The 27,588-nt window shown below is 43.7% G+C and overlaps 1 protein-coding gene across 3 annotated transcripts in view; it reads right to left on the bottom strand.

Annotated features, from left to right (window-relative positions):
• TTC5 (tetratricopeptide repeat domain 5) overlaps window positions 1-27,588 on the bottom strand; it is a 77,012-nt gene that overhangs the window by 29,729 nt on the left and 19,695 nt on the right. For 2 of the 3 annotated variants that reach the window (XR_013224048.1, XM_077298081.1), the window contains exons 2-7: window positions 16,295-16,427; window positions 10,134-10,345; window positions 9,888-10,038; window positions 9,334-9,425; window positions 2,904-2,960; window positions 2,650-2,796 (exon numbers count right to left, since the gene is read on the bottom strand). Coding sequence is in view for 2 of the 3 variants with exons in the window: in XM_077298081.1 (XP_077154196.1) it covers window positions 2,650-2,796; window positions 2,904-2,960; window positions 9,334-9,425; window positions 9,888-10,038; window positions 10,134-10,345; window positions 16,295-16,427 (792 nt within the window). In the remaining variant the exon portion in view is untranslated. The remainder of the gene's footprint in view (window positions 1-2,649; window positions 2,797-2,903; window positions 2,961-9,333; window positions 9,426-9,887; window positions 10,039-10,133; window positions 10,346-16,294; window positions 16,428-27,588) is intronic. The other variant, XM_077298094.1, reaches the window with a different exon arrangement.

Consider the following 27,588-nt stretch of genomic DNA (forward strand, 5'->3'; position numbering starts at 1 on the left):
GCTCATAGCAATCCGGCAGTGACAACCATAGAGGTCTCCAGGAGACCTCTGATTGCCATGCCAACCCATCGGTGACCCGCAATCATGTGACGGGGGTCTCCAACGGGCAGATTTCCGGTGTGATTACCAGAAGTGCATGTTAAATGCCACAGTCACCTTTGACAGTGGCACTCAACGGGTTAATAGCCGCAGGTGGATCACGATTCCACCCGTGGCTGTTCCGGGCACATGTCGGCTGTTCAAAACAGCTGACATGTGCCGGGAAGGAGAGGGTGTCAGTCAGACATCGGCGCACTATTATGCCTGATGTGGGAAAGGGATTAAAAGAGGATAATAAAATAATTTTAGAGAGCAAAGAAAAGGCAGAGATATTAAACAGGCACTTTTCATCCGTGTTCACCAATGACCTGTCTATTCCAGTGATCATTCAAGGAGGCAAAAATCTAAAGTTCACCACCTGATATAATTAGCTTAACACATCTACGTCTGAGCAATTTAAACATTGACAAATCCCCCAGCCCAGATGGCAGTCATCCACAGATACTGACGAAGTTGAGCTCAGTAATTGATAGACTGCTGTATATCATATACTTAGACTCTTTTAACAGGGATGGTGCTACAGGACTGGAGGATGGCTCACGTGGTACCGATATTTAAGAAAAGTAAGACGGTGGATCCAGGCAACTACCGTCTGGTAAGCCTGACATCAGTAGTGTGCACAGTTTGCGAGGGCATTATAAGAGATGACGTGCAGAGATATATTGTAAATAATAATATAATAACTGACAGCCAGCATGGATTCATGAAGAATAAGTCATGATTGTCTAACTAACATGTAGGGCTTCTATGAGGAGGTAAGTGCAAATCTGGATGTTGGTAATGCGGCTGATGTGATTTATCTGGACTTTGCAAAGGCATTTAATACTGTACCACATAACCGCCCTATACTGAAGCTACAGAAGCAAGAACTGGGGGGGAAACTGTATGCAGATGGGTAAGAAATTGGCTAAATCACAGGAAACAAAGAGTCTCATAAATGGTACATTCTCTAAATGGGATATAGTCAGCAGTGGGGACCGCAGGGATATGTGCTGGGACCTTGTTGGATCAGATTGAGAGTAAAGTGTCATTCTTTGCTGACGACACCAAACTATGTAGGATACTAAAATCTGACCTTGACAGTACAATATTGCAAAACTATCTGGATAAGATGTCTGAATGAGTAAACACTTGGCAAATGAGGTTTAATATAGATAAATGCACCCGGGACGGAGTAATCCTATTGCTGCATACACATTAAATGGGAGCATACTCAGCACTACAGAACAGGAGAAGGACTTGGGTATTCTGGTTACAAGTAAGCTGAGCAACAGTACTCAATGTCAAGCAGCAGCCAGAAAAGCAAAACAAGATTTTAGTGTCTATAAAAAGAGAAATAAAATCAAGAGATCCAGAAACCTAAAGCCATATTAAGGACCACAGGGCACTCATTAAGGTGGAAGAAAGGCGATTCTGACAGCTAAATAAGAAAAGGGTTCTTTACAGTTAAGGTACCTTCACACTAAACGATATCGCTAGCGATCCGTGACGTTGCAGCGTCCTGGCTAGCGATATCGTTTAGTTTGACACGCAGCAGCGATCAGGATCCTGCTGTGATATCGCTGGTCGTTGAATAAAGTTCAGAACTTTATTTGGTCGTCAGACCGGTGTTTATCGTCAGGTTTGACACCAAAAGCAACGATACCAGCGATGTTTTACGCTGGTAACCAGGGTAAATATCGGGTTACTAAGCGCAGGGCTGCGCTTAGTAACCCGATGTTTACCCTGGTTACCAGCGTAAAAGTAAAAAAACCAAACACTACATACTCACCTGCGCGTCCCCTGCCGTCCGCTTCCTGCTCTGACTGAGCGCCGGCCCTAAAGTGAAAGTAAAAGCACAGCGGTGACGTCACCGCTCTGCTGTTAGGGCCGGCGCTCACACAGTGCAGGGAAGCGGACGCTGGGGGACGCGCAGGTGAGTATGTAGTGTTTGTTTTTTTTACTTTTAGGATGGTAACCAGGGTAAACATCGGGTTACTAAGCGCGGCCCTGCGCTTAGCAACCCGATAGGTCCCCGGGTAACCAGGGTAAACATCGGGTTGCTAAGCGCAGGGCCGCGCTTAGTAACCCGATGTTTACCCTGGTTACCCGGGGACCTCGGCATCGTTGGTCGCTGGAGAGCGGTCTGTGTGACAGCTCTCCAGCGATCAAACAGCGACGCTGCAGTGATCGGCATTGTTGTCGCTATCGCTGCAGCGTCGCTTAATGTGAAGGTACCTTTAGAGCAGTCAGACTGTGGAATGCCCTATCACAAGAGCTAGTAATGGCAGACAGTATAACCGCATTTAAAAAGGGCTAGATGATTTCCTCATTATACATAACATTGTGGGTTATAGATAGATTAGTGACGAAATGTACAATTGGTGGAGAAAGGTTGAAAAAAGACCTAGGTCCATCAAGTTCAACCTATGTAACTATATCTCTCACCTAGCCATTTCACACCGAATAGTCTCCAACACATCCCTCATTCTAAACCAGTCCCACTCACCTAAATCATCTAGCTTACATACCTATAACACAGAAGCAGAAAGATGTCCAGGGGGTTTATACCTTGTTGTTGAGAAGAGCACACAACTTGCTCAGATAATCAAGCAACTGTTCTTCCCTCATCACAGGTTCAGTCCAAGATGGCTCTAGGGCAGCTGCTCGAGAAAACCCATCCAACGCTCCTTGGTAGTTCTCCTCGTACTTGGACAACTGAGTGGAAGACAGTGCCATTACACAGGGCTTTATCAAAACTAAAAATTACAGCTATTTCCTACCAATGTAAATAGAATTCCTGGATATTCAACCTTACCACTTACCGTTGCTCGATTGAGGTGCAAATCTGGATTACTAGAAGCAGTCTTGTCCACCCTCTCCTATGATATAAGAAGTTTTTATGAATCGGTATTCAGTTCATGAACTCTTTGAATAAAGAACATAAGCTTCTATTTTTTCATGACGTTTTCCATATCATTATAACATTTCATTTCCTTAGAGTACGTCTACCTTTAAAACATCAGGTAGAAAGAGATAAGATTTCTACTTCTATTTCAGTTTTATTTCAGTTGTCCAGTATAGCTTCCAATACAAAGAATGCCCAAGTTTTAAATGTGCATTCCCATAATAAAAAATGATGGCACATCACACTGGCAGGGTTACTGATCTTAAGATTATAGTCGCCGCTTTGTGGTGCCGTTACTGTTTTCACAGCAGCACTTGCCCGCCCGGCTGTGCAGGTACCCGCACAATTATGTGACTAGAGCTGTGCTGCAATTCCCATCCACAGTGGCTAGGACGGAGCACCACTGGCCATAGAAAGACTGAAGGAACAGTAACCCCCATCAGTGCCGCTTCCCCTTCATCATTAGGATCGATAATGTCCTACAAGTCAGACGAACAGAAATTATAATGTGGTGTCAATATGCTGTCACTTTGTGAGATGGCAATGCCCATTGTGACAAAGTCAGTGGTAAAGTGCTGGAGGGGAGAGATGTTTCACTATGCTTAATAGTGTCAGTGATCTAAAACCCAGAGATTTTCCTTCAGCACACTAAGGGTACCGTCTCACAGTGGCACTTTGGTCGCTACGACGGCACGATCCGTGACGTTCCAGCGATATCCATACGATATCGCTGTGTCTGACACGCAGCAGGGATCAGGGACCCCGCTGAGAATCGTACGTCGTAGCAGATCGTTTGGAACTTTATTTCGTCGCTGGATCTCCCGCTGGATCGTTGTGTGTGACACCGATCCAGCGATGTGTTCGCTTGTAACCAGGGTAAACATCGGGTTACTAAGCGCAGGGCCGCGCTTAGTAACCCGATGTTTACCCTGGTTACCATCGTAAATGTAAAAAAAAAAAAAAAAACAGTACATACTCACATTCCGGTGTCACGTCCCTCGCCGTCTGCTTCCCGCACTGACTGAGTCCAGGCCGTAAAGCACAGCAAAGCACAGCGGTGACGTCACCGCTGCGCTATGCTTTTACTTTACGGCCGGCCGGAGCTCACAGTCAGTGCGAGAAGCAGACGGCGAGGGACGTGACACCGGAATGTGAGTATGTACTGTTTGTTTTTTTTTTACATTTATGATGGTAACCAGGGTAAACATCGGGTTACTAAGCGCGGCCCTGCGCTTAGTAACCCGATGTTTACCCTAGTTACCCGGGGACTTCGGCATCGTTGGTCGCTGGAGAGCTGTCTGTGTGACAGCTCCCCAGCGACCACACAACGACTTACCAACGATCACGGCCAGGTCGTATCGCTGGTCGTGATCGTTGGTAAATCGTTTAGTGTAACGGTACCCTAAGGGTACCGTCACACAGTGCCATTTTCATCGCTACGACGGCACGATTCGTGACGTTCTAGCGATATCGTTACGATATCGTTGTGTCTGACACGCTACTGCGATCCAGATCCCCGCTGAGAATTGTACGTCGTAGCAGATCGTTTGAAACTTTCTTTCGTCGTCTAGCGTCCCGCTGTGGCGGCATGATTGCATCGTGTGACACAGGTTGTATACGATGTGCGCACAGTAACCAACGGCTTCTACATCGCAAATACGTCATGAAATTATCGCTCCAGCGCCGTGTATTGCAACGTGTGACCGCAGTCTACGACGCTGGAGCAATAATCATACGACGCTGCAACGTCACGAATCGTGCCGTCGTAGCGATGAAAATGGCACTGTGTGACGGTACCCTAAGTGCGGTGAGGGGTTAAGCCAATTTGTTATAATGGGCTGGCTTTTATGTGGACATCCATAGAGCGGGTGGGAGGATGTCCACCTTATCTCCATCCCAGGGTGTGGTCTGGGGCTTAAGTAGCTGGCCTCCAAAGACAGCAGTGTTCAGAGTCTGGAGAGGAACACTCCAGGGAAGTGTTTGTGTCTGGGTTAAAGGACATGAACCGTGGAGCCGTGTTTACTTTTTTCCAGCTTGGTTTATGCTGCACTTAACACCTTAGTGACCGGGTCAAATTTTTTAAATCTGACCAGTACCACTTTATGTGGTTAATAACTCTGGAACGCGTCAACAAGTCCCAGTGACTTTGAGATTGTTTTTTTTTCGTGGCACATTATAACGTACGATAATGGTAAATTTGGGTTCAATTTTTTTAAAAATAAACACAAAACATAAAAATTTTAACAAAAATGTAAAAAAAAAAAAAAAGTGCAATTTTCAACCTTTGAATGATTATCCCTTTAATCCAGATGGTCATACCACAGAAAAACATTAATAAATAACATTTCCCACATGTCTGCTTTACACCAGCACCATTTGTAAAATGCCATCTTATTTTGTTAGCATTATAGGAGGTTTAAAAATGTAGCAGCAATTTTTCATTTTTTCAAGGAGATTTACAAAATTTTTTTTTTTTTTTTTTAGGGACTTATCCAGGTTTGAAGTGACTTTGGGGTCCTATATGTTGGAAAACCTCCAAAAGTGATATCATTTTAAAAATAGCACCCCCTGACATATTGAAAACTGCAGTCAGGTAGTTTATTAACCCTTCAGATTATTTTCAGGAATTAATGCAAAGTGGCATAACAGAAACTGAAAAGTATTTTTACCACCTAAATATCGCTAAATTCTGAACATGTCGCTATGGCTGGCAACCCTAAGGTCCCTATTGGGCCGTGAATTGCCATGGCAAACATCAGGGTCACACAATCGTGATCTCTGGATGCTGATGAGGATAAAGTGGAAGCCCTCACCATTTATATGATGTAGTCAATTTTGACAGCAGCATCTAAAGGGGTTAAACAGATATGGACGGTGCCAACACTGATCGTCGCTAATGCAGCTTGTGGTCAGCTATGGCTACTTTCACACTAGCGTCATTTGCAATACGTCGCAATGCCTCGTTTAGGAGAAAAAACGCATCCTGCAAAGTTGCCCGCAGGATGCGTTTTTTCCCCATAGACTTACATTACCGACGCATTGCGACGTATTGCCACACGTCGCAACCGTCGTGCGACGGTTGCGTCGTGTTTTGGTGGACCGTTGGCACAAAAAAAAAAAAACGTTACATGTAACGTTTTTTTGCGCGTCATGTCTGCCATTTTTGACCGCGCATGGGCGGCCGAAACTCCGCCCCCTCCTCCCCGGATCTTACAATGGGGCAGCAGAAGCGTCGTAAGACTGCTTCCGCTGCCCACGTCGGGCATTATTTTCACAACGCACATCGGGCCAACACATAGCGACGGCCCCGTGCCGACGCTAGTGTGAAAGCAGCCTATAGTGTACAGTTGACAGCTGCTGGATTGTCACCTGTAAGGGGATGCTATTCTCTCATATCTCAGGTCAGTAAAAGGACATATTGGCAGTCATTAAGTGGTTAATAAACTAAGGACATTCTTAAAGGGACAGTGTTCCGTTTCTAGCCATGTTCAGCCAATCTACCACACCGTTTACCTAATGAAAGCGATTTAAACTTGTCTAAAGCAGCAATATTTGTATTACATTTTTACTCTTACAGCCTGCTATGGTTTTTTAAAGAGATTTAACCTACTGAAAAGACAGATACAAATAACACAGAATCTCCTTTACAAATAACAGTAAGATAATGTAAGCAGTAGTAGTACTCCAAGATCCCTATTAGATGCAGGAGCACTGCTACAATTGCAGTGTATGGAATTTCACAATTAGTTGGAGCATTAACCACAAATTAGCAGTAGCGGGCTATTAAAGCAAAATGGACAAAAGAGTAACCATGAACCACCAAGTGAGACTAAAAAAGGATCATATACTGAAATATTACACTTTAAAAAATTATTACCATTGAATACAAAAATAAGTCCACTAAGGAGGAAAGAAAATAGGGAGCTACACTGAAATCCAGTACATCAAGCAGCACATAGTGTCCAAACACCGAAGCACCCCGTCTAAATGTGTGAATAGACTGAAGCGTGCCAGGCGGCCAAAAACACAGATTGAGACAAAGGGTAATAGTTAACTAAAGTGTTACATACCCATGGTTAGGGAGGAAGCAGTGAAACCCACCAGCGCTGCCCCAACACGCATTTCATGTGTTGCTTTCTCAAGGGGAGGTACCAGGCTATTGTAGCTTGACGCAATTTATTACTAGAGTTGAGCAAATAGATTGGCGCTTCCCTGGTCCAGCATCCAGTCTGGTCCTCTGTAGCAGCTAGACGAGGGCAGTCTACACTGCTTCAGCTGGCATCTGTGTCCGACATCCTGGGGTCGTCCATTACTAGGCTCCACAAAATCATGAGGCCACATCACAACACACTTCATGACGCTTGGCGACTAGCACACAGTTCTTGTCACGAGCCCTACAGAATAGCCCATACTTCTTGCCACGAGCCCTACAGAATAGCCCATACTTCTTGTCACGAGCCCTACAGAATAGCCCATACTTCTTGTCACGAGGTCTAGTAAGCGCAAGAAATGCCTTGGATACCAGTCCAAAAATGCCAGCAGCAGAAGTGAAGATTGCATAGTTCTGGCTGTCACAGAATCCCGGACTGGACGCTGGACCAGCTTCGGGCAAATCTTTTCAAAGAACTCTAATTTTCTAGTAATAAAGCTAAATTATTAGCTGATCCACCTTTTATCACTTGTGGTAACTTACACAATAACTTACACAATCTGAATTTGGATTGATTTTTTTATCTTGATTACAGTTTCATTTCTACTAAACCAACAACCACTTGCACACATTCTGGTTAGAATTTTACCATAATTCATTTTTAATGTGCTCTGAATTATATTAGCATCACTGCTCTAATAAAATAAGCAATGAAGGATCAATGCATAGTGTAACCATAAATTCTGCAAACCAAAAGAAAATTGGTTGCATTGTTCGTCATTGAACCTCACCAGATGGTATGTACATGATTTAGACTAGATCCAGTGATTATCGACTGCTAATATATCAAGGACTGTATGGAGGAAGAGAGTCTGCACTCCAACAGGTACTAATGATGACCACCTAAATGTGCTAGGAAACAAATGGTGGATGCTGAATATGTCCATTCCTACAAGAGTGCATGTCTGCTGACCAAAAACATGATGTGTTCCTGGTCTCCCGTGCACTGCAGAGGTGACATCAGCGACTGCAGTGGATACACAGCCAAGGACCCAAGGAGGGTAATTCAATCGCAGTGTTTTTTTTTTTACAGCTACCTGATCCTGCGGGCAGAAGATTACTGAAAATGAAATCCCACTTTGAGTCACTCCATAGTGGTTTGTTACCCTTCCTGTGAGTTAGTCTTAGTATTGAACCGAATTCATCATCTTTCCCCCACCTCACGTATCTCCCCTACCCGATCTATCTATTATGGTAAACGGCATCACGCTCTATCCCGCACCTGAAATCCGCTGCCTCGGGGTAACTCTCGACTCTGCTCTGTCCTTCAAACCTCACGTCCAAGCTCTTGCCACCTCCTGTCGCCTCCAACTCAAAACTATTGCCAGAATCCGTTCCTTCCTCAGCCCACAATCTACCAAAACTCTTGTGCATGCTATCATCATCTCCCGCCTCGATTACTGCAACACCCTCCTCTGGAGCCTCCCAGCTAACTCTCTTGCACCACTCCAGTCTGTCCTCAACTCTGCTACCCGGCTAATCCACCTCTCTCCTCGTTACTCCCCTGCTTCTCCCCTCTGCAAATCCCTCCACTGGTATCAATTCCCCAACGAATCCAGTTCAAACTACTAACACGGATCTACAAAGCCATCCACAACCTGTCCCCTCCCTATACTCTGAACTAATCTCCTACTATCTTCCCTCACGTAATCTTCGATCCTCCCAAGACCTCCTACTCTCCTCCACACTTATTCGTTCCTCATACAACCACCTCCAAGATTTCTCCCGAATATCCCCCATCCTCTGGAATTCCATGCCTCAACACGTCCGATTATCCACCACCCTCGGATCCATCAGACGGAACCAGAAAACCCATCTCTTCAGGAAAGCCTACAATAACCGAGCCGCCGCCTCACCACCGCCAGAGCCGCCGCCTCACCCCTACCTTCTGTCTCTTCCCCACTATCCCATAGAATGTAAGTCCGCAAGGACAGGGTTCTCTCCCCTCTGTACCAGTGTGTCACTGTAAACCTGTTTACTGTAAACGATATCTATAACCCTGTATGTAACCCCTTTCTCATGTACAGCACTATGGAATTAATGGTGCTATATAAATAAATAATAATAGTAAGGTTACGTGTGTTACGTAATGAGTCTATGCAATAAATGTTGGCCTTTTAGGATTCAAATTACTCACCGCTTGGACATATGCATTTAGAGCCTGCTGGGAAATTTTGGGATTTTGTCCAGTACAGAAGAAGAGAGAGAGATATGCGTTGCCAAGGATATCTGGAAAAGCAAATGAAAAGAAAATATACAATGCAGAATCAAGAACACACAACTACATGATACATCCAAAGCTTGTGGGCTCTAGTGTACAGTAAGAAACAAATGGGGTGACTGCCACCCGATGTCCTGCCACTGGTGCGCACACAGGTAGGGAGCAGTATAACACACATTTATCAATGATGACAGCTGTATTTCTCCATCTCCTCCATTGCCAGCGTCCACAGGAATCGCACTGCACTCGGCTGATATCCTCGTGCACTGCAATGTTTCACACGCACCTATAGACTTGTATGGGTGCGTGCGATCCTATTCTCGCAGCCATTCGCTGCATGAGAAAATAATGGCAGATGTGAGCTGCCCCATAGACTAACATTGGGCCGAGTGCAATCTGATATTTTAGCGGATTGCACTAGTCCGATTTATTCGCAAGTGTGAGCGAGGGGCTGAATGTGCAGTACTTACACCAGGAGGTACCGTCTCTCGTGTCCATTTGTACGGCTCGCTTGGCTTGCTTTACACTATCCATAATATTTCGCGAGTTTTCATCAGGGTCCTGCAAGCGCTGTTGCCTCATCACCATCGAGAGGTTTCGCAGAGAAACTTTGTTCTTACACTTCAATACCAAACACAAAATTAAAATAGGGTGTACATCTACAGGACTGGAGACAGAACATCACTACAATTGGTCTATGTGTTATCAAAGCTTACGTGATTCAAGGCACCCAAAAAGCAAGTCTTTGCAGCGGTCACATCCATTTTCTTCCAGTATACTTCTCCAAGCTCATTCCAAGCTTCTACTAGGCCTGGATCCAATTTTACCGCCTTAGAAAGCACCTCTTCTGCTTCTAGGCAATAGTTGGGATTCACATTCAAAGCCCTTCCCTTCAGCATTAAAAAGAAAGCCTTGTTCTTCCAGGCATCTATCAAATAAGACATAAAATAAATGGTGACGGCCAGTCCACTCTTAGTCCATGTTCACACCGGCATTTGTCTGTTCCATTTTTAACCCCTTAACCCCCAAGGGTGGTTTGCATGTTAATGACAGGGCCAATTTCTTCAATTCTGACCACTTTCTGTCCCTTTATGAGGTAATAAACTCTGGAACGCTTCCATGGATCCCAGTGATTCTGACAATGTTTTCTCATGACATATTTTACTTCACATTAGTGGTAAAATTTCTTTGATATAACCTGCATTTATTTGTGAAAAAAACTGAAATTTGGCTTAAATTTAGCAATTTTCCAACTTTGAATTTCCATGCCCTTAAATCACAGAGATATGTCACACCAAATACTTAATAAGTAACACTTCTCATAGGTCTACTTTACAGCAGCACAATTTTGGAACCAACATTTTTTTTTTTTGTTAGAAAGTTATAAGGGTTAAAAGTTGACCATCGATTTCTCATTTTTACAACACCATTTTTTTTTTTTTTTTTTTTTTTATAGGGACCACATATTTGAAGTCACTTTGAAGGGTCTATAAAAATAGAAAATTCCCAAAAGTGACACCATTCTAAAAACCTGCACCCCTCAAGGTGCTCAAAACCACATTCAAGAAGTTTATTAACCCTTCAGGTGCTTCAAAAGAATTTTTGAAATGTTTTAAAAAATAATAAAAAAAAAAAAAAACCCACAAATGAACATTTTACTTTTTTTTCACAAAAAATTTACTTCAGATCCAATTTGTTTTATTTTACCAAGGGTAACAGGAGAACTTGGACCCCAAAAGTTGTTGTACAATTTGTCCTGAGTACGCCGTTATCCCATATGTGTGGATAAACCACTGTTTGGGCGCATGGCAGAGCTCAGAAGGGAAGGAGCGCAGTTTGACTTTTTAATGCAAAATTGGCTGGAATGGAGATCGGACACAATGTCGTGTTTGGAGAGCCCCTGATGTGCCTAAACAGTGGAAACACCCCACAAGTGACACCATTTTGGAAACTAGACCCTCTAAGGAACTTATCTAGATGTGTTGTGAGAACTTTGACCCACCAAGTGCTTCACAGAAGTTTATAATGTAGAGCCTTAAAAATAAAAAATCATTTTTTTTTCCACAAAAATGATTTTTTAGCCCCCAGTTTTGTATTTTCCCAAGGATAACAGGACAAATTGGACCCCAAAAGTTGTTGTGCAATTTGTCCTGAGTACGCTGATACCCCATATGTGAAAGAAAACTGTTTGAGCACACGTCGGGGCTCGGAAGGGAAATAGTGGCGTTTTGGAATGCAGACTTTGATGGAATGGTCGGCAGGCGTCACATTGCATTTGCAGAGCCCCTGATGTACCTAAACAGTAGAAACCCCCCACAAGTGACCGCATTTTGGAAACTAGACCCCCCAAGGAACTTATCTAGATGTGTTGTGAGAACTTTGAACCCCCAAGTGTTTCACTACAGTTTATAACGCAGAGCCGTGAAAATAAAAAATCTTTTTTTCCCCACTAAAATTATTTTTTTAGCCCCCAACTTTTTAATTTTCCCAAGGGTAACAGGAGAAATTGGACCCCAAAAGTTATTGTACAATTTGCCCTGAGTACGCTGATACCCCATATGTGGGGGTAAACCACTGTTTGGGCGCACAACATAGCTCGGAAGGGAAGGAGCGCCATTTGACTTTTTCAACGCAGAATTGGCTGGAATTGAGATCGGACGCGATGTCGCGTTTGGAGAGCCCCTGATGTGCCTAAACAGTGGAAACCCCCCAATTCTAACTCCAACCCTAACCCGAACACACCCCTAACCATAACACTAACCACACCCCGAACATGCCCCTAACCCCAACCACACCCCTAACCCTGACACACCCCTAACCCCAACCATAAACGTAATCCAAACCCTAACCCCAACTCGAGCCCCAACCCTAACAGGAAAATGGAAATAAATACATTTTTTCATTTGTATTATTGTTTCCTAACTAAGGGGGTGGTAAAGGGGGGTTTGATTTACTTTTATAGCGGATTTTTATATTTTTTTTTTTTTATGATTGGCAGCTGTCACACGCTAAAAGACACTTTTTATTGAAAAAAATAGTTTTTGCATCACCACATTTTGAGACCTAGAATTTTTCCACATTTTGGCCCACAAAGTCATGTGAGGTCTTGTTTTTTTGTGGGACGTTTTTATTGGTACCATTTTCAGCCACATGACATTTTTTTGATCGCTTTTTATTAGGTTTTTTGGGAGGCAGAATGAACAAAAACCAGCAATTCATGAATTTCTTTTGGGGCGTTTATACAGTTCCGCGTGTGGTAAAATTGATATAGCAGTTTTATTCTTCGGATTAGTACGATTACAGCGATACCTCATTTATATAATTTTGTATGTTTTGGCGCTTTTATACAATAAAAACTATTTTATATAAAAAATTATTTTTGCATCGCTTTATTCTGAGGGCTATAACTTATTTTTTTGCTGATGATGCTGTATGGCGGCTCATTTTTTGAGGGACAAGATTACGTTTTCAGTGGTACCATGTTTATTTATATCCGTCTTTTTGATCGCGTGTTATTCCACTTTTTGTTCGGCGGTATGATGATAAAGCATTGTTTTTTGCCTTGTTTTTTATTTTTTTACGTTGTTCACTGAAGGGGTTAACTAGTGGGACAGTTTTATAGGTCGGGTCGTTACAGAAGCGGCAATACTAAATGTGTGTACTTTTATTGTTTTTTTTTTATTTACATAAAGAAATATATTTATTGGAACAATATTTATTTTTTTTTCTTTATTTAGGAATTTTTTAAAAAAATATATATATTTTTTCACAGTCAAATTTTTTTTTTTACATTGTCCCATGGTGGGACATCACTGTATAAAGTCAAATCACTGATCTGACTTTGCACAGCACTGTGTCAGATCAGTGATCTGACAGGTCCTGCTCTCAGCAGCCACTGGCAAGCCACCTCCCTGCAAGACCCCGTGGCCATCTTGGGTCCGGGAGTCTACAGGCAGGGAGAACCTCAGAACAACGCAATCACATCGGATTGTTCTAACGGTTTCAGAGAAGCACACAGGGAGCCCCCTCCCTGCGCGATGCTTCTCTATGCCACTGGAACGCTGCGTTCTTGTTTGATCGCAGTGTTCCGGGGGTTAGAGTGCTGGGAGCGGTGCTCCTGGTACTTAGTCCCGGGTGTTAGCTGTGATAATCAGATGACACCCGGCCGCGCTCCCCCTGTGAGCGCGGCTGATCGCGTATGATGTACTTTCCCATCCATGGGAATTAAGTCCCAGGTCACATGGCCGGGATAGTACGTCCGATGGCAGAAAGGGGTTAATAATATACTGAATCTCAAAAACATCTCTCTTGCATAATCAATACAAACAGAAACATAGGGGCTCTCTATATGTCAGTTTTTGGAATGAGAGAAAATGTATCATGCAAAATATTTTTTGTTTGTTGTAGAACTTCAATTCCAAGAAAGAGAACAAGAATGCAATGATTTGTAAACCTCCACCACATTTTATTCAGGGCATAGAACACAGATCAGACAATGAAAGTTAGGACTCCATTTTATTTGAAAGATTAACTCATTCAGGAATTGACAGCAGCAACAACATGAAAACCTGTGACATGCTCTGTCTACCATTGTGTAGCATCCCCTTTTTAACAACATTCAGAAAATGTCTGGGAAGCGAGGAGACAAATTACTGGAGTTTGGGGAGAGGAATGTTGTCCCATTCTTGTCTGATGTAGGATTCTCGCTGCTCAACAAGTCGGGGTCTTTACCAGACTCTTTGTTTCATAATGATCTAAATATTTTTCATTGGTGAAAAGGTCTGGACTGCAGGCGGCAAATTCATCACACAAACTCTTTGGAGAAGCCATGCTAACTCTTTGGAGAAGCCATGCTGTTGTGATTGAGGCAGTATCTGGTTTAGCATCGTCTTGCCGAAATATGGAAGGTTTTCACTGAAACACACATTGTCTAGATGGGAGCATATATTGTTCTACAGCCTCTATATAACCCTAAGCATTGACAGCACGTTTCAAGAGGTGCAAGTTGTCCATGACTTAGGCACTAATGGAGTCCCATACCATCAGAGATGCATGCTTTAGCACTGTGCACCAATAACAAGCTAGATGGTCCCTCGCCTCTCGAGTCTGCAGGACACAGTGTTCTTGGTTTTCATTAAAAAAAATTTACATTTTGATTCACATAACTACAGAAGAGTTATCTATTGTGTCTCAGTCCACTTTAAATGCGTTTTGGCCCAGAGAAGATGGCAGTGATTCTGGATTGTGTTAATACATGGCTTGGTCTTTGAATATATAAAGAAAACAAACCTGTCAACACAATTCTTTAACCTACTGATATGACTGTAATGGGACTGTAATACTGATTACGTGGATACCTCTGGTGAAGAAATCTGCTTTGTTGTTCTTTAATCCCCGTTTGAGGTTTTCTGATAATAATCTTTCGGGGGCACAGGGGTCGGACTGTACACTGGGTCTTCTCCTCCTTGTCTGCGATTCTTGTCTTCTCTGCCTGCCTCCTCTGTTTGAAGACAGGATTTTAAAAAGAGGAGGCAGGTCTCCGAAAAAGCAGTGACCCGTCACTCATATATCGATGGCAGGCTGAGGGGCTGGGGAATCACAGACAGGGAGAAGACCCAGTTCACAGTCCGGCCCCTATGCACAGAAATCTAATCAGAAGAAAACTTCAAATGGAGATTAAAGAAGAACAACAAATTTAGTTTATTCACCAAAGGTATCAATTTAATCAGTATTACAGACCCATCTTTACATTACAAAATCGTGCGGACGAGTTCTCTTTATCTTGTATTTGTGGACTGCACCATAAACTGTGTTCACAGACAATTTCTAGAAATATTCCCGAGTCCATTCAGTGATTTCCATTACTGAATCATGACAGTCTTTAATTCAGGGCCAACTAACAACCCATAGAAAACAAGCACCCAATGTTAACCTGGTCCCTCATGCACATGGCGTTCTCCAGTAATCTTTTGCTGATATTATATACTGCAGATGGTAGGATATTCAAAGACTTTGCAATTTTACATTGAAGAACAACATTTTTCTCAAACTGTTCCAGAATTTTCAATGCAATTGTTCAGATTGGTGAACCTCTGACCATCTGTGCTTCTGAGAGACTCTGCCTCTCCAACATGCACTTTTTATATACAGTGACTTGACTTTGTTGAAAATTGACCAGCCTGCTGTTTTTCATTTGTACCACTTTTGTCAACCTTGTCACAATTTATTTATTTGAGATGTATTGCTGCCGTCAATTTCTAACGGAGTTATTTTTTTCAATTGAAATGGAAAAAAAAAAAATCTGACTTTCATCTTTTAGGGTATGTTTCCACGTTCAGGATTGCATCAGGATTTGGTCAGGATTTTCCATCAGTATTTGTAAGCCAAAACCAGGAGTGGAACACTTAGACGAAAAGTATAATAGAAACATATGCTCCACTTCTGCATTTATCACCCACTCCTGGTTTTGGCATACAAATACTGATGCAATCCTGAACGTGGACACATACCCTTACTCTGTTTTATTTTCTATTTTGAATAAAATATGGCTATAAGATTTCCAAATAATTGTTTTCTTGATTTCTTTACATATTAGAAAGCGCCCAGCTTTTTTTGGAATTGGGGTTGTATAAATGGACATAACAGAACCAAGACGTATCTTGAGAATAATCAATGGGGCTTCTCTGCTTCCGCTTGTATCAGTTAGGGAACGGATTCATTGTTTTACATTAATCCCTCCCGTAGGTTTCAAAAAAAGGAATATACAAGTGGAAAATGAAATCACAAGTGTGAACATACCCTAAACATTAAAATGTATTAAAGAAAAAAAAAAAAAAAAAACACACTAGTCCAGAAGCATTACAATGTTTTGCGTTACCATCAATCTCATCCATCAAAACGATGGTTTGCTCCATTTCTTTCTTCACGTCATATTGCTTGCGGATAGCATCTTCCACACTGTGGGTTTCAAAATAGTGGTCCCGGAAATGATAAAGTTTGTCTACTAGTTCCTGCAATAGAAAAGTAGCTGCTAAAAGACACATGCAAGATATGCATCACTGTTTTTGCCTTTATCAAGTTAGATCCTGGCGACTCAACTGTTTCACATTATAGCACGAAATGCAGCAACATTATTCCCTTGAGTGCACAAAGTGCAAAATTTTGGGGCAACTTGAAATTTTTACACCAATCCCATTGATCAGGAGGGGTCGTAGCTGATAAATTCATCATCATTTACACAATAAAAGTGGGGTAAATTACGGCAAATGTATTTCTGTCCTTTAATGGGGGACATTTCTTACACTATCGCACCTGAAAGATGCACCAAATTCATTAAAGGAATCTTTCAACTACTTTTTCGTATATAAGCTGCGGCTACCGCCATCTGGGGCTTATCTACAGCATTCTGTAAAGCTGCAGATAAGCCCCGATGTATCCTGAAAGATGAGAAAAACAAGATAGATTATACTCACCTGGGGGGGGATCCGATCCGATGGGCATCGCAAGTCTGGGTCCGGCGCCTGCCATCTTCGTGCGATGACGTCCTCTTACTTGCGTCGTTCGCGACTCCGGCGCAGGCGTACTGATTTGCCCTGTTGAGGGCAGAGCAAAGTACTGCAGTGCGCAGGCGCCGGGAAAGGTCAGAGAGGCCCAGCACCTGTGTACTGCAGCTTAGGCCTCTTTCACACTTCCGTCTTTGTAGCCCTGTCGAGATACGTTGTTTTTTGAGAAAACAGGATCCTGCAAAAAAATTCTCTCAGGCTTATTAGCGATGTATCGCGACAGATGGCCACACGTTTCGTCCGTCGTGCACTGTATCCTGCGGAATTTGACGGCCCGTCTTTTCAAAAAAAGTTCCATGAAACGTTTTTTGTCTGCAGTGGAAAAACGTTCCCCGATGCCTCCTGCGGCATACGTCGTTCCACAGAATGGGAGCCTATGGACACTGGATTCTGCGCACACTGTGAAACACAGGAATCCAGTGACGGATGCAGTTTTTACATCTGAGCATGCCTGGAAGCATATTCCATATTCCAACCTGGGAAAAAGTCTCTCTCTCTCTCATCCCCGGAATACGAAATCCCAAATCTACACTACAAAAACCTCAGGCAGCGCATCCGTCATAATACTGGATGCGTTGCGAACGTTTTAATACTATATATTTCTGCCGACGGAAGTGTGAAAGAGGCCTTATAGGCAAAAAATGGGGTGACAGATTCCCTTTAAGATCTTACTCAAGCGCTCCATTCATTTAGGGTAGCATGCAAAACTCCAGTCTTGATGAATCAGGGCCATAGATTAGACAGTCTTACAATACGCCAGAATTTGGAAGTTGTATTGATAAACCAGACCCATTAACTTTCCGTCACTCCAAAAGAGAGCAGCAGCACCAAACAGCTCATAATGGAAGTCCTACAGTTAGACAGCATAGATGTAGCCTAGATGCCCTGGATTGAAACATGCGGTTCATGCTGGATGATAAATTTGGTGTGTTTTCCCATGTTTCTACTAGTGACACATCTTAAAATCATATAGGCCCCACCCAAAAACCACAACCCTCTCTTGTAAAGCTGAAAAAGTATCTAAGGCCATGTTCACACATAGCGTAAAAGCTGCGTTTTTTACTTTATACAGCTGTCAGCACCCAAACAATAACAATTTTCTCTAATTATTGCGATTTTATACACGTTCCTCTTTATTTAATGCATTTTTGATGCACATTTGAAGAGGCAATTTTTTTTTTACGGAAATAGTCATCTTGAAAATGCTATTTACCTGCAGATAAAGGGTTACTATTCAAGTATAACAGCCTTAGATTACTGACTGGCCACTTTACTGAAAGTGCGGCTACCAAGAGAAAAAGTTAATTTCCTCCCTATAGCTGCACTTTCAGTAAGGCCACGTTCAGTATTTGGTCAGTATTTTACATCAGTATTTGTAACCCAAAATTAGGAGTTTGTGAGAAATACAGGAGTCGTGGATAAAAGAAAAATAGCACAGATAAAAAAAAAACACAAACCCCCCCCCCCCACACACAACATACAGTTGAACAGCGACTTTAGACCCATAGTAGTATGATCACATCCACTTCGCTTGGACTGAGAGACACATTAGATTTTCTGAAATACAAAAAATATGCAGCATTTACACTACATAGAAACATGACCTTGTTTACATGAGGCTTTTGTGACCGCAAAGTTAAAACTCACTAAAAAAAAATAAAAATAAAAAAAATAAGTTTTACCGTTAATTATCAAGATTCACTATACACTGTGTGCAGAATTATTAGGCACGTTGTATTTTGATCACATGATACTTTTTATACATGATGTCCTACTCAAAGCTGTGCAGGCTTGAGAGCCAACTACCAATTAAGTAAATCAAGTGATGTGCATCTCTGTAATGAGGAGGGGTGTTGTCTAATGACATCAAAACCCTATATAAGGTGTGCTTAATTATTAGGCAACTTCCTTTCCTTTGGCAAAATGGGTCAAAAGAGAGATTTGACGGCTCTGAAAAGTCCAAAATTGTGAGATGTCTTGCAGAAGGATGCAGCAGTCTTGAAATTACCAAACTTTTGAAGCGTGATCACCGAATAATCAAGCGTTTCATGGCAAATAGCCAGCAGGGTCACAAGAAGCGTGTTGGGCAAAAAAGGTGCAAAATAACTGCCCATGAATTGAGGAAAATAAAGCGTGAAGTTGCCAAGATGCCATTTGCCACCAGTTTTGCCATATTTCAGAGCTGCAAAGTTACTGGAGTAACAAAAAGCACAAGGTGGGGGGCGTGGCTATGTAAACCAAGAGAGAGGACACACTTCGTGAGAGCTCCGGCCATCCTGAACATAATTCTGCCATAAAACCCCCTGACTCACCGATTGCACCGGCTGGAACGGTGCTCTTGAGACCTCAGGAGACCGGCGACCCCCAGAAATAGCGGTTCTGGAGCCCTGAGACGTCGGGCGGTGAAGCGGCCTGGACGGGCGGTAAAAAGCCCCTGGGCTGCGGTGGCCATCTTGGACGCGTGTGCCAGCGGGCAGGACGAGGTGCCGGCGGTTATCGGAGCCGGGTGCATTCCCCCTACAAGCGGCGGAGCGTTCCCTCTGGAGGCAGCGGACAGCGGCAGATACCGATACAGAGTGGGAGCGCTGTGGAACGCTGAACTACAGGTGCTGGGTCTGGGGTGGCCGGCGGCGCCTAGGGAGACGGCAGCCATCACTGCAGCGCATTCTCCAGCAGCGAGGAGAGCGGCGCTATACAGCAAGATCGCAGTATAACACAGGAGGTGATTACATTATTGAAATAATAAAGGGGTAGTGCGGTGTGATGCCCTGGAAGATTGGGCCCTGCACCCCCCTTATGTGAAAAACTCCTGTCTGTACCACAAACTTTGAAGGGATTAACCCCTTCCTCCCTGCTGCTCTGCCTGTGGAAGCTGTGGGCTGCTCTGGGGCACAGTGCCTAGGTGGATCCTGAGCTGCTGCTCCTGTGAATATCTGCTGATCCCATTGTCTGATTGGTGATCTCTCAGGGATCTACTCCAGTGTTTAATTTTGCCTTCTGTACCGTGGACTCTAGGGGGATTGACCCCTTCCTCCCTGCTGTGCTGCCTATGGAAACTATGGGCTACTTTGGGGCATAGTGCCTGGGTGAACCCTGAGCTGCTGCTTCTGTGAATATTTGATAATTCTCTTATTTGACTGGTGATCTCCCTAGGATCTAACCCTGAATTTAACTTTACCAGATCGGCTACTGGAGAATAGACTAGTTATAACTATAACTGCGTGATCCTTCTGAGGGGTCCTTCTGCTAACCGCCATGCAACACTCTAAAGGAGCGGGGGCTGCCGAGAAATTAAAGAAATATTCCAGAGAAAGCACCCCTGATAATGTGCGCACTCTCAGAAATAATTCCACGCAGCACCAACGGAAAAACTGGTCACCTGGCAGTAATGAGGAGGGAGAGCAGGACAAACTAACTCTCAAACAAGCGTCTGAGCAACTGATGCAGGTCATTTCCCTCACAAGATCCTCTCTTACTGAGAAAATAGAGGACGTACATACTGAAGTTGGTCGCTTGCGACATGACATGCAGGCTATGAGAGGGCGCATCTCGGAGGTTGAAACAAGAGTGTCTCAGATAGAGGACACCATTTCCCCTATGGAAGCCACGTTATCAAAGGCCACCGGGTCCGTGAACGCATGGAAACAAAAGGCAGATGATTTGGAAAATAGACTGCGCCGTAATAACATTCGAATAATTGGCCTGCCGGAGCGCACGGAGGGCCAGCAGCCTGAACAATTTCTAGAAGACTGGCTGAAAACCTCCCTGGGAGATGGGTTCTCCTCAACGTTTTCTGTGGAGAGGGCCCATAGAGTACCAACGAGGCCTCTCCCCGCTGGAGCCCCACCCCGGCCTTTCTTGGCGCGTCTTCTCAACTGCAGAGACAGAGATGCGATACTCCGCCTGGCGAGGCAGAAGGGCCCTATTAAATTCAATAACGCCACTATATCAATTTTTCCGGATTTCTCTATGGAGCTCCAAAAGCAGCGAGTTCGATTTGTGGAAGTTAAGAAGCGGCTAAGGGATAAAAACATCCTCTATTCCATGCTCTACCCGGCTCGGCTCCGTGTTGTCCATGAGGGCTCTTCCCTGTTTTTTACAGATCCGGCGGAGGTAACCGAATGGTTACGTACATACAAGGTGTCTAATGTGCCGGACTCCTGAGCAATTTCTGTTATCCAATGGCAATACAAAATGGAGCTCTCCGTACAAGGTGTTGAGCTTACCAACAATACCGAACGCTGATTTCAGTGAGGGTATCCCCTTTTCTGATTGACTGTAGGAGTGACAGATTAAACTCCTCTACTGTTCAAGTTTTATTTTACTTGGGTTTTTATACCAGTTTTGACTTTTTGATGTGTTTAATAGTCGCCATTGATGATTCTGTGCTCTGCATGGTGTCCCTGATCTCTACACGAGCTATGGTGTATAATATTCCTTTTCTCAAGTGTAGCTATGGGGTCTGAGATTGTGTGTATGACTTGGAATGTGCGGGGAATTAAGACTCCCCGTAAAAAGATAAAGGTATTTTCACAAATTAAGCGATATCACCCCCATGTTGTAGCACTTGTGGAGACACATCTGACCAGGGACACAGCTAAGTGTACGCAAAAGCCATGGGTGCAGTGGTCCATTCATGCATTTCACACCAGCTACTCAAGAGGGGTTTCTTTGCTAATCCATAGAAATGTTAGATGGGAGGCCAGGGAGGCAAGACGAGATCCCGAAGGTCGCTTTGTTTTTGTTCACGCTTTTATTAACACGCGGGAATACGTGATACTGTGTATCTATAACCCACCCCCAGCTAATATATCGGTTCTCCGTATGGCAATGGGATTCTCCCTAAATTATCCTGACGCTAGTATTATTTGTATGGGAGATTTTAACTTAGTCATGGATAGTTCCTTGGATAAATTGAGACTGGGGGAAGGGATGTCTGGAGGTCCGTCTATTCAATCCTCTTCTCCATTGGCACTGTTTATAGGTGGTAGCGGATGGTTGGACTTATGGAGAATTCGTCACCCTGGGATAAAGGATTACACTTGCCATTCGTCAACTAGGCGGTCTTTGTCTCGTATAGACTATATATTTGGGTCTAGTGATTTGGCATTATGGGTAGATAGTATTGAGCATGGCAATAGGGGGATATCGGACCACAGTCCAGTTATTCTTAAACTTAAATATGGTCAACCAAATAATTTTATACCCTGGAAATTGAATCCCTTCTGGCTGAAATTAATAGATTCTAGCGATAGAACGGTGGATCAGCTGAACTGTTTCATCCTTACCCACCCAGATCCCTCAAATCTTGGTCTGTTTTGGGATACCTTAAAAGCATATCTAAGGGGATGTCTGTCCTCCACTATTTCTTATATTAAAAGAATAACGGCGGAAGGGGATGATGAGATGGAGCGACAGTTGAAGGAATCCGAGGCCGCCTATGTATCCAACCAAACTAGTGGCAACAGGGTAGCATGGCTCACTTCCCAAAGGTTATATACCCAACATATAGACACAAAATCCAAACGTAAATTGTTTTTTACCCGTCAATCATATTTCGAATTGGGGAATCAAGCCAGTAAACTATTGGCCTTTTTAGTACGCCAACACAACACATCCAATACAGTATTGCAGATTCGGGCACCTGATGGTTCATTGGTATCCTCTACTGAGGAGATCCTCCAGTGTTTTCATGATTACTATAAATCTTTATACAGGTCTGGTAGTGGTTTGGGTGTTACTGAATGTGTAGACTATTTATCGGACATAACATTCCCTTCATTAAGTCCAATTCAGCAAGCCTTTATGGAAGCTGAGTTTACTTTGGAGGAGGTTGAGCAAGCTATAGTGGACATGGCCACCGGGAAAGCCCCTGGACCTGATGGGTTCCCTATTGAGCTGTATAAGAAATATCGAGGTCAATTGGCACCACTTTTATTGAAAGTACTTAGGAGTATATGGGATGGAGAGACGATGCCCGAAACATTCTATGATGCAAACATTATTGTACTTAAAAAAGAAGGGAAGGATCCTCTGGAGTGTGGATCGTATCGCCCCATATCACTAGTAAACGTAGATTACAAAATTTTCACTAAAATATTGGCCACTAGACTAAATACGCTAATATTGGACCTTATACACCCAGATCAAACTGGCTTTATGCCCGGGAAAAGTACTTCTATCAATATCAGGCGAGTCCAATCGGTGATTCAGTACAGCTCTCTAGAGCCGGACAATAGTTGGGCACTGGCATCGCTGGATACGGCCAAGGCATTTGACTCTCTCGAGTGGCCTTTCCTGTCCGCGTGTCTGCAGAAATATGGTTTTGGAGAGAAATTTATTAGGGGGATTGACACACTGTATAGGAATCCCAAGGCGCGTGTCATCGTAAATAATTCCATCTCTGATTCTTTTACATTACACAGGGGAACCCGACAGGGATGCCCTCTATCCCCAGCTCTCTTCGCTCTTGCGATAGAGGCTCTAGCAATACGTATAAGATCTTCCACGGATATTAAAGGACTAAATATTGCAGATCGTACGGATACCATTGGCCTATATGCTGATGATATGATAATATTTATGGATAAAATAGAAGAAACTCTGCCACAGGTGATAGCAACCATAGATAAATTTAGCAAATTTTCCGGCCTATATATAAATTGGGATAAATCTGCCCTGATGCCTCTATCTCATACTTCGGCTCCCTGTCTCGGGATTCCTACGTCGCTACCTGTGGTTTCCAACTTCAAATATCTGGGTATTTATATGTCTCAATACAGTGAGTTAGACCTACAACAAAATATTTCCCCACTGCTAGATTTGGTCAAGTCTAAATTTATAACCTGGAGTAGACTCCCCCTCTCTGTCGCAGGCCGCATTAATTTAATTAAGATGATACTGCTTCCCAAACTCAATTATTGCTTTCAGCATAGTGCTGTACCAATTCCCAAGTCATTTTTCGCAAAATTAAATTCCTTAATCACATCCTTTATATGGGGAAAGGCCAGACCCAAACTCAAACTATCTATTTTACAGAGACCCAAAAAAGGGGGTGGGGCGGCTTTACCAGACCTCTATTTATACTACCTTGCCGGGCAGGCTAAGGCGATAAGTAAGTGGATGCCTAATAGTTCCCTACGTAATTCGGAGAGTCACTTAATTCATTCTGCCCGGATTGATTGCCCACTGGGATTTTTAGAGATGGAGAAAGTTGGTACCTGTCGTCTGTTACCTATGCTCAGGCTGGCGAGATTAATATGGAGACAATTAAAAAGAATTATTAAATTTATGGATGTCATAGCCGAGATGCCACTGTGGAACAATGGTTATATACCTGAATTACTAAATCACCCATCCACTGATTTCTGGGTCTCCCATGGTGTTCTCTCGGTGAGCGATGTGCATAGCCAGGGGATTTTTGTATCCTTTGAACAACTACGAAATAATTACAACATCCCTAGGTCTCAATTCTTCAGGTATTTACAACTAAGGTCAGCTTTTCAGTCACACATACGAAGTGTAGGTACGGATCGGGCGATCTCTTCTTTGCCTTTAATAGGTATCCTTAAATCGCAGGGTCCTCAAGGACTCATATCCTCTCTATATACATATCTTATATCCATGGGAGATGGGTCTGTCATCAATTCTGTCAAGGGGAAATGGGAGGAATTCCTTCCCGATGTACTGGGAGAGGAATGGGAGGATATTCTTGAGTCTTCAACTAAAGTGTCCCCTTCAATCAATAATAGAATGACCCAGTTATATATCATATATCAGGCCTATTTAACCCCGACGCGACTCTTTAAAATGGGCCGCTTACATTCGTCAGATTGTTTGCGTTGTCATGGGCCCGATGCTGATTTTCTTCATATGATTTGGAGGTGCCCTGTAGTTCTTCATTATTGGAGGGAAGTAACAACATTACTAACATCGTTATTGTCGATCCCTGTCCCGCTTGAACCGTTAACCTGTTTGTTCGGGGTGTGGGACACGGAGATCTGGGATCATTATACTGGGATCTTTCTCCGAGAGACGCTCTTTTTGGCAAGGAAGGTATTGGCGTTAAGATGGATGGGTAGCTCCCCCCCGACCCTTAGAGTTTGGATTGATCTGGTGAATTCAATTATCCCATATGAAAAAACAATGTATCAAAATAGAGGATGTCCAGGTAAATTTGAGAAGATATGGGGCAGATGGAACTCTTCTTGCCATACTCTATAGTCTGCACTGACTGGACATCTATATAGGAGGATGGGCTCGTGGTTTTGGGGACATTGCTTGTAGAGCGGGATTTAAATCTGTTTTCTTTTGGCGACTTACTGTTACTGTTAGTGGTTAAAGTTGTTAAGTTGTATGATAGATATTTTTCTTATAAGGAACTGATGATTTACCATGCACATTTCATTACCTTTGTAACTTCTGATATGATGTCGTTTTACAACTATTTGTACTTCGTGGTATAATTGATGATAATTACAAATGTGTGCATTGTTTGTTTATACTGAACTAATAAACGAATTGAAAAAAAAAAAAAAAAGCACAAGGTGTGCGATACTCAGGGACATGGCCAAGGTAAGGGAGGCTGAAAAACGACCACCTTTGAACAAGAAACATAAGATAAAACATCAAGACTGGGCCAAGAAATATCTTAAGACTGACTTTTCAAAGGTTCTATGGACTGATGAAATGAGAGTGACTCTTGATGGGCCAGAGGCTGGATCAGTAAAGGGCAGAGAGCTCCACTACGACTCAGACGCCAGCAAGGTTGAGGTGGGGTACTGGTATGGGCTGGTATCATGAAAGATTAACTTGTGGGACCTTTTCGGGTTGAGGATGGAGTGAAGCTCAACTCCCAGACCTACTGCCAGTTTCTGGAAGACAACTTCTTCAAGCAGTGGTACAGGAAGAAGTCGGTATCGTTCAAGAAAAACATGATTTTCATGCAGGACAATGCTCCATCACATGCCTCCAACTACTCCACAGCGTGGCTGGCTAGTAAAGGTCTCAAAAAAGAAAAAAATAATGACATGCCCCCCTTGTTCACCTGATCTGAACCCCATAGAGAACCTGTGGTCCCTCATAAATTGTGAGATCTACAGGTAGGGAAAACAGTACACCTCTCGGAACAGTGTCTGGGAGGCTGTGGTGGCTGCTGCACGCAATGTTAACCCCTTCCCGACCCATGACGCCTATGTGGCGTCATGGAATGATCGCATCCCTGCAGATCGGGTGTAAGGGTTAACTCCTATTTTACCCGATCTGCAGGGAGAGGGGGAGTTGTACTTCAGCCTAGGGGGGGTGGCTTTGCCCCCACGTGGCTACGATCGCTCTGATTGGCTGTTGAAAGTGCAACAGCCAATCAGAGCAATTTGCAATATTTCACCTATGAAAATGGTGAAATATTGCAATCCAGCCATGGCCGATGCTGCAATAGCATCTGCCATGGCTGGAAATCATGTTCTGGCCCCCCCCACCGCCCCCGATCTCCTCCCCAGTCCTCCGTTCTGTCCTTGTACCCCCCTCCGTCCCCCTGTTCGCTCCCCCGTGCTCCTGTCCGCTCCCCCCATCCTCCGATCCCCCCCCCTGTGCTCCGATCCACCCCCCCCACCACCCCCTCATACTTACCGAGCCTCCCGAAGTCGGTCCGTCTTCTCCCTGGGCGCCGCCATCTTCCAAGATGGCGGGCGCATGCTCAGTGCGCCCGCCGAATCTGCCGGCTGGCAGATTCGTTACAAGTACATTTTGATCGCTGTGGTAGGTTCTATCACAGCGATCAAAATAAAAAAAATAATAAATAAACCCCCCCCCCTTTATCACCCCCATAGGTAGGGACAATAATAAAATAAAGAAAATATTTTTTTTTCTTTTTCCACTAGGGTTAGGGTTAGAACTAGGGTTAGAACTAGGGGTAGGGTTAGGGTTATGGCATGTGCACACAGTGCGGATTGGCCGCGGATCCGCAGCGGATTGGCCGCGGATCCGCAGCGAATTCGTAGCAGTTTTACATCAGGTTTACAGTACCATGTACACCTATGGAAAACCAAATCCGCTGTGCCCATGGTGCGGAAAATTCCGTGCAGAAACGCTGCGTTGTATTTTCCGCAGCATGTCAATTCTTTGTGCAGATTCCGCAGCGTTTTACACCTGTTCCTCAATAGGAATCCGCAGGTGAAATCCGCACAAAAAAAACACTGGAAATCTGCTGTAAATCCGCAGGTAAAAAGCAGTGCCTTTTACCTGCAGATTTTTCAAAAATCGTGCGGAAAAATCTCACACGAATCCGCAACGTGGGCACATAGCCTTAGAGTTAGGGTTGGAATTAGAGTTAGGGTTGGAATTAGGGCTAGGGTTAGAAATAGGGTTAAGATTAGGCTTGTGGTTAGGGTTACGGATAGGGTTAGGGGTGTGTTGGGGTTACAGTTGTGGTTAGGGTTGGGATTAGGGTTAGGATTAGGATTGGAATTAGGGTTACGGGTGTGTTGGGGTTAGGGTTGTGGTTAGGGGTGTGTTGGGGTTAGGGTTGTGATTAGGGTTATGGCTACAGTTGGGATTAGGATTAGGGGTGTGTTGGGGTTAGTGTTGAAGTTAGAATTGAGGGGTTTCCACT

This window comes from Ranitomeya variabilis, chromosome 1, assembly GCF_051348905.1.
Source record: "Ranitomeya variabilis isolate aRanVar5 chromosome 1, aRanVar5.hap1, whole genome shotgun sequence".
In the NCBI taxonomy this organism is placed as follows: Eukaryota; Metazoa; Chordata; class Amphibia; order Anura; family Dendrobatidae; genus Ranitomeya; species Ranitomeya variabilis.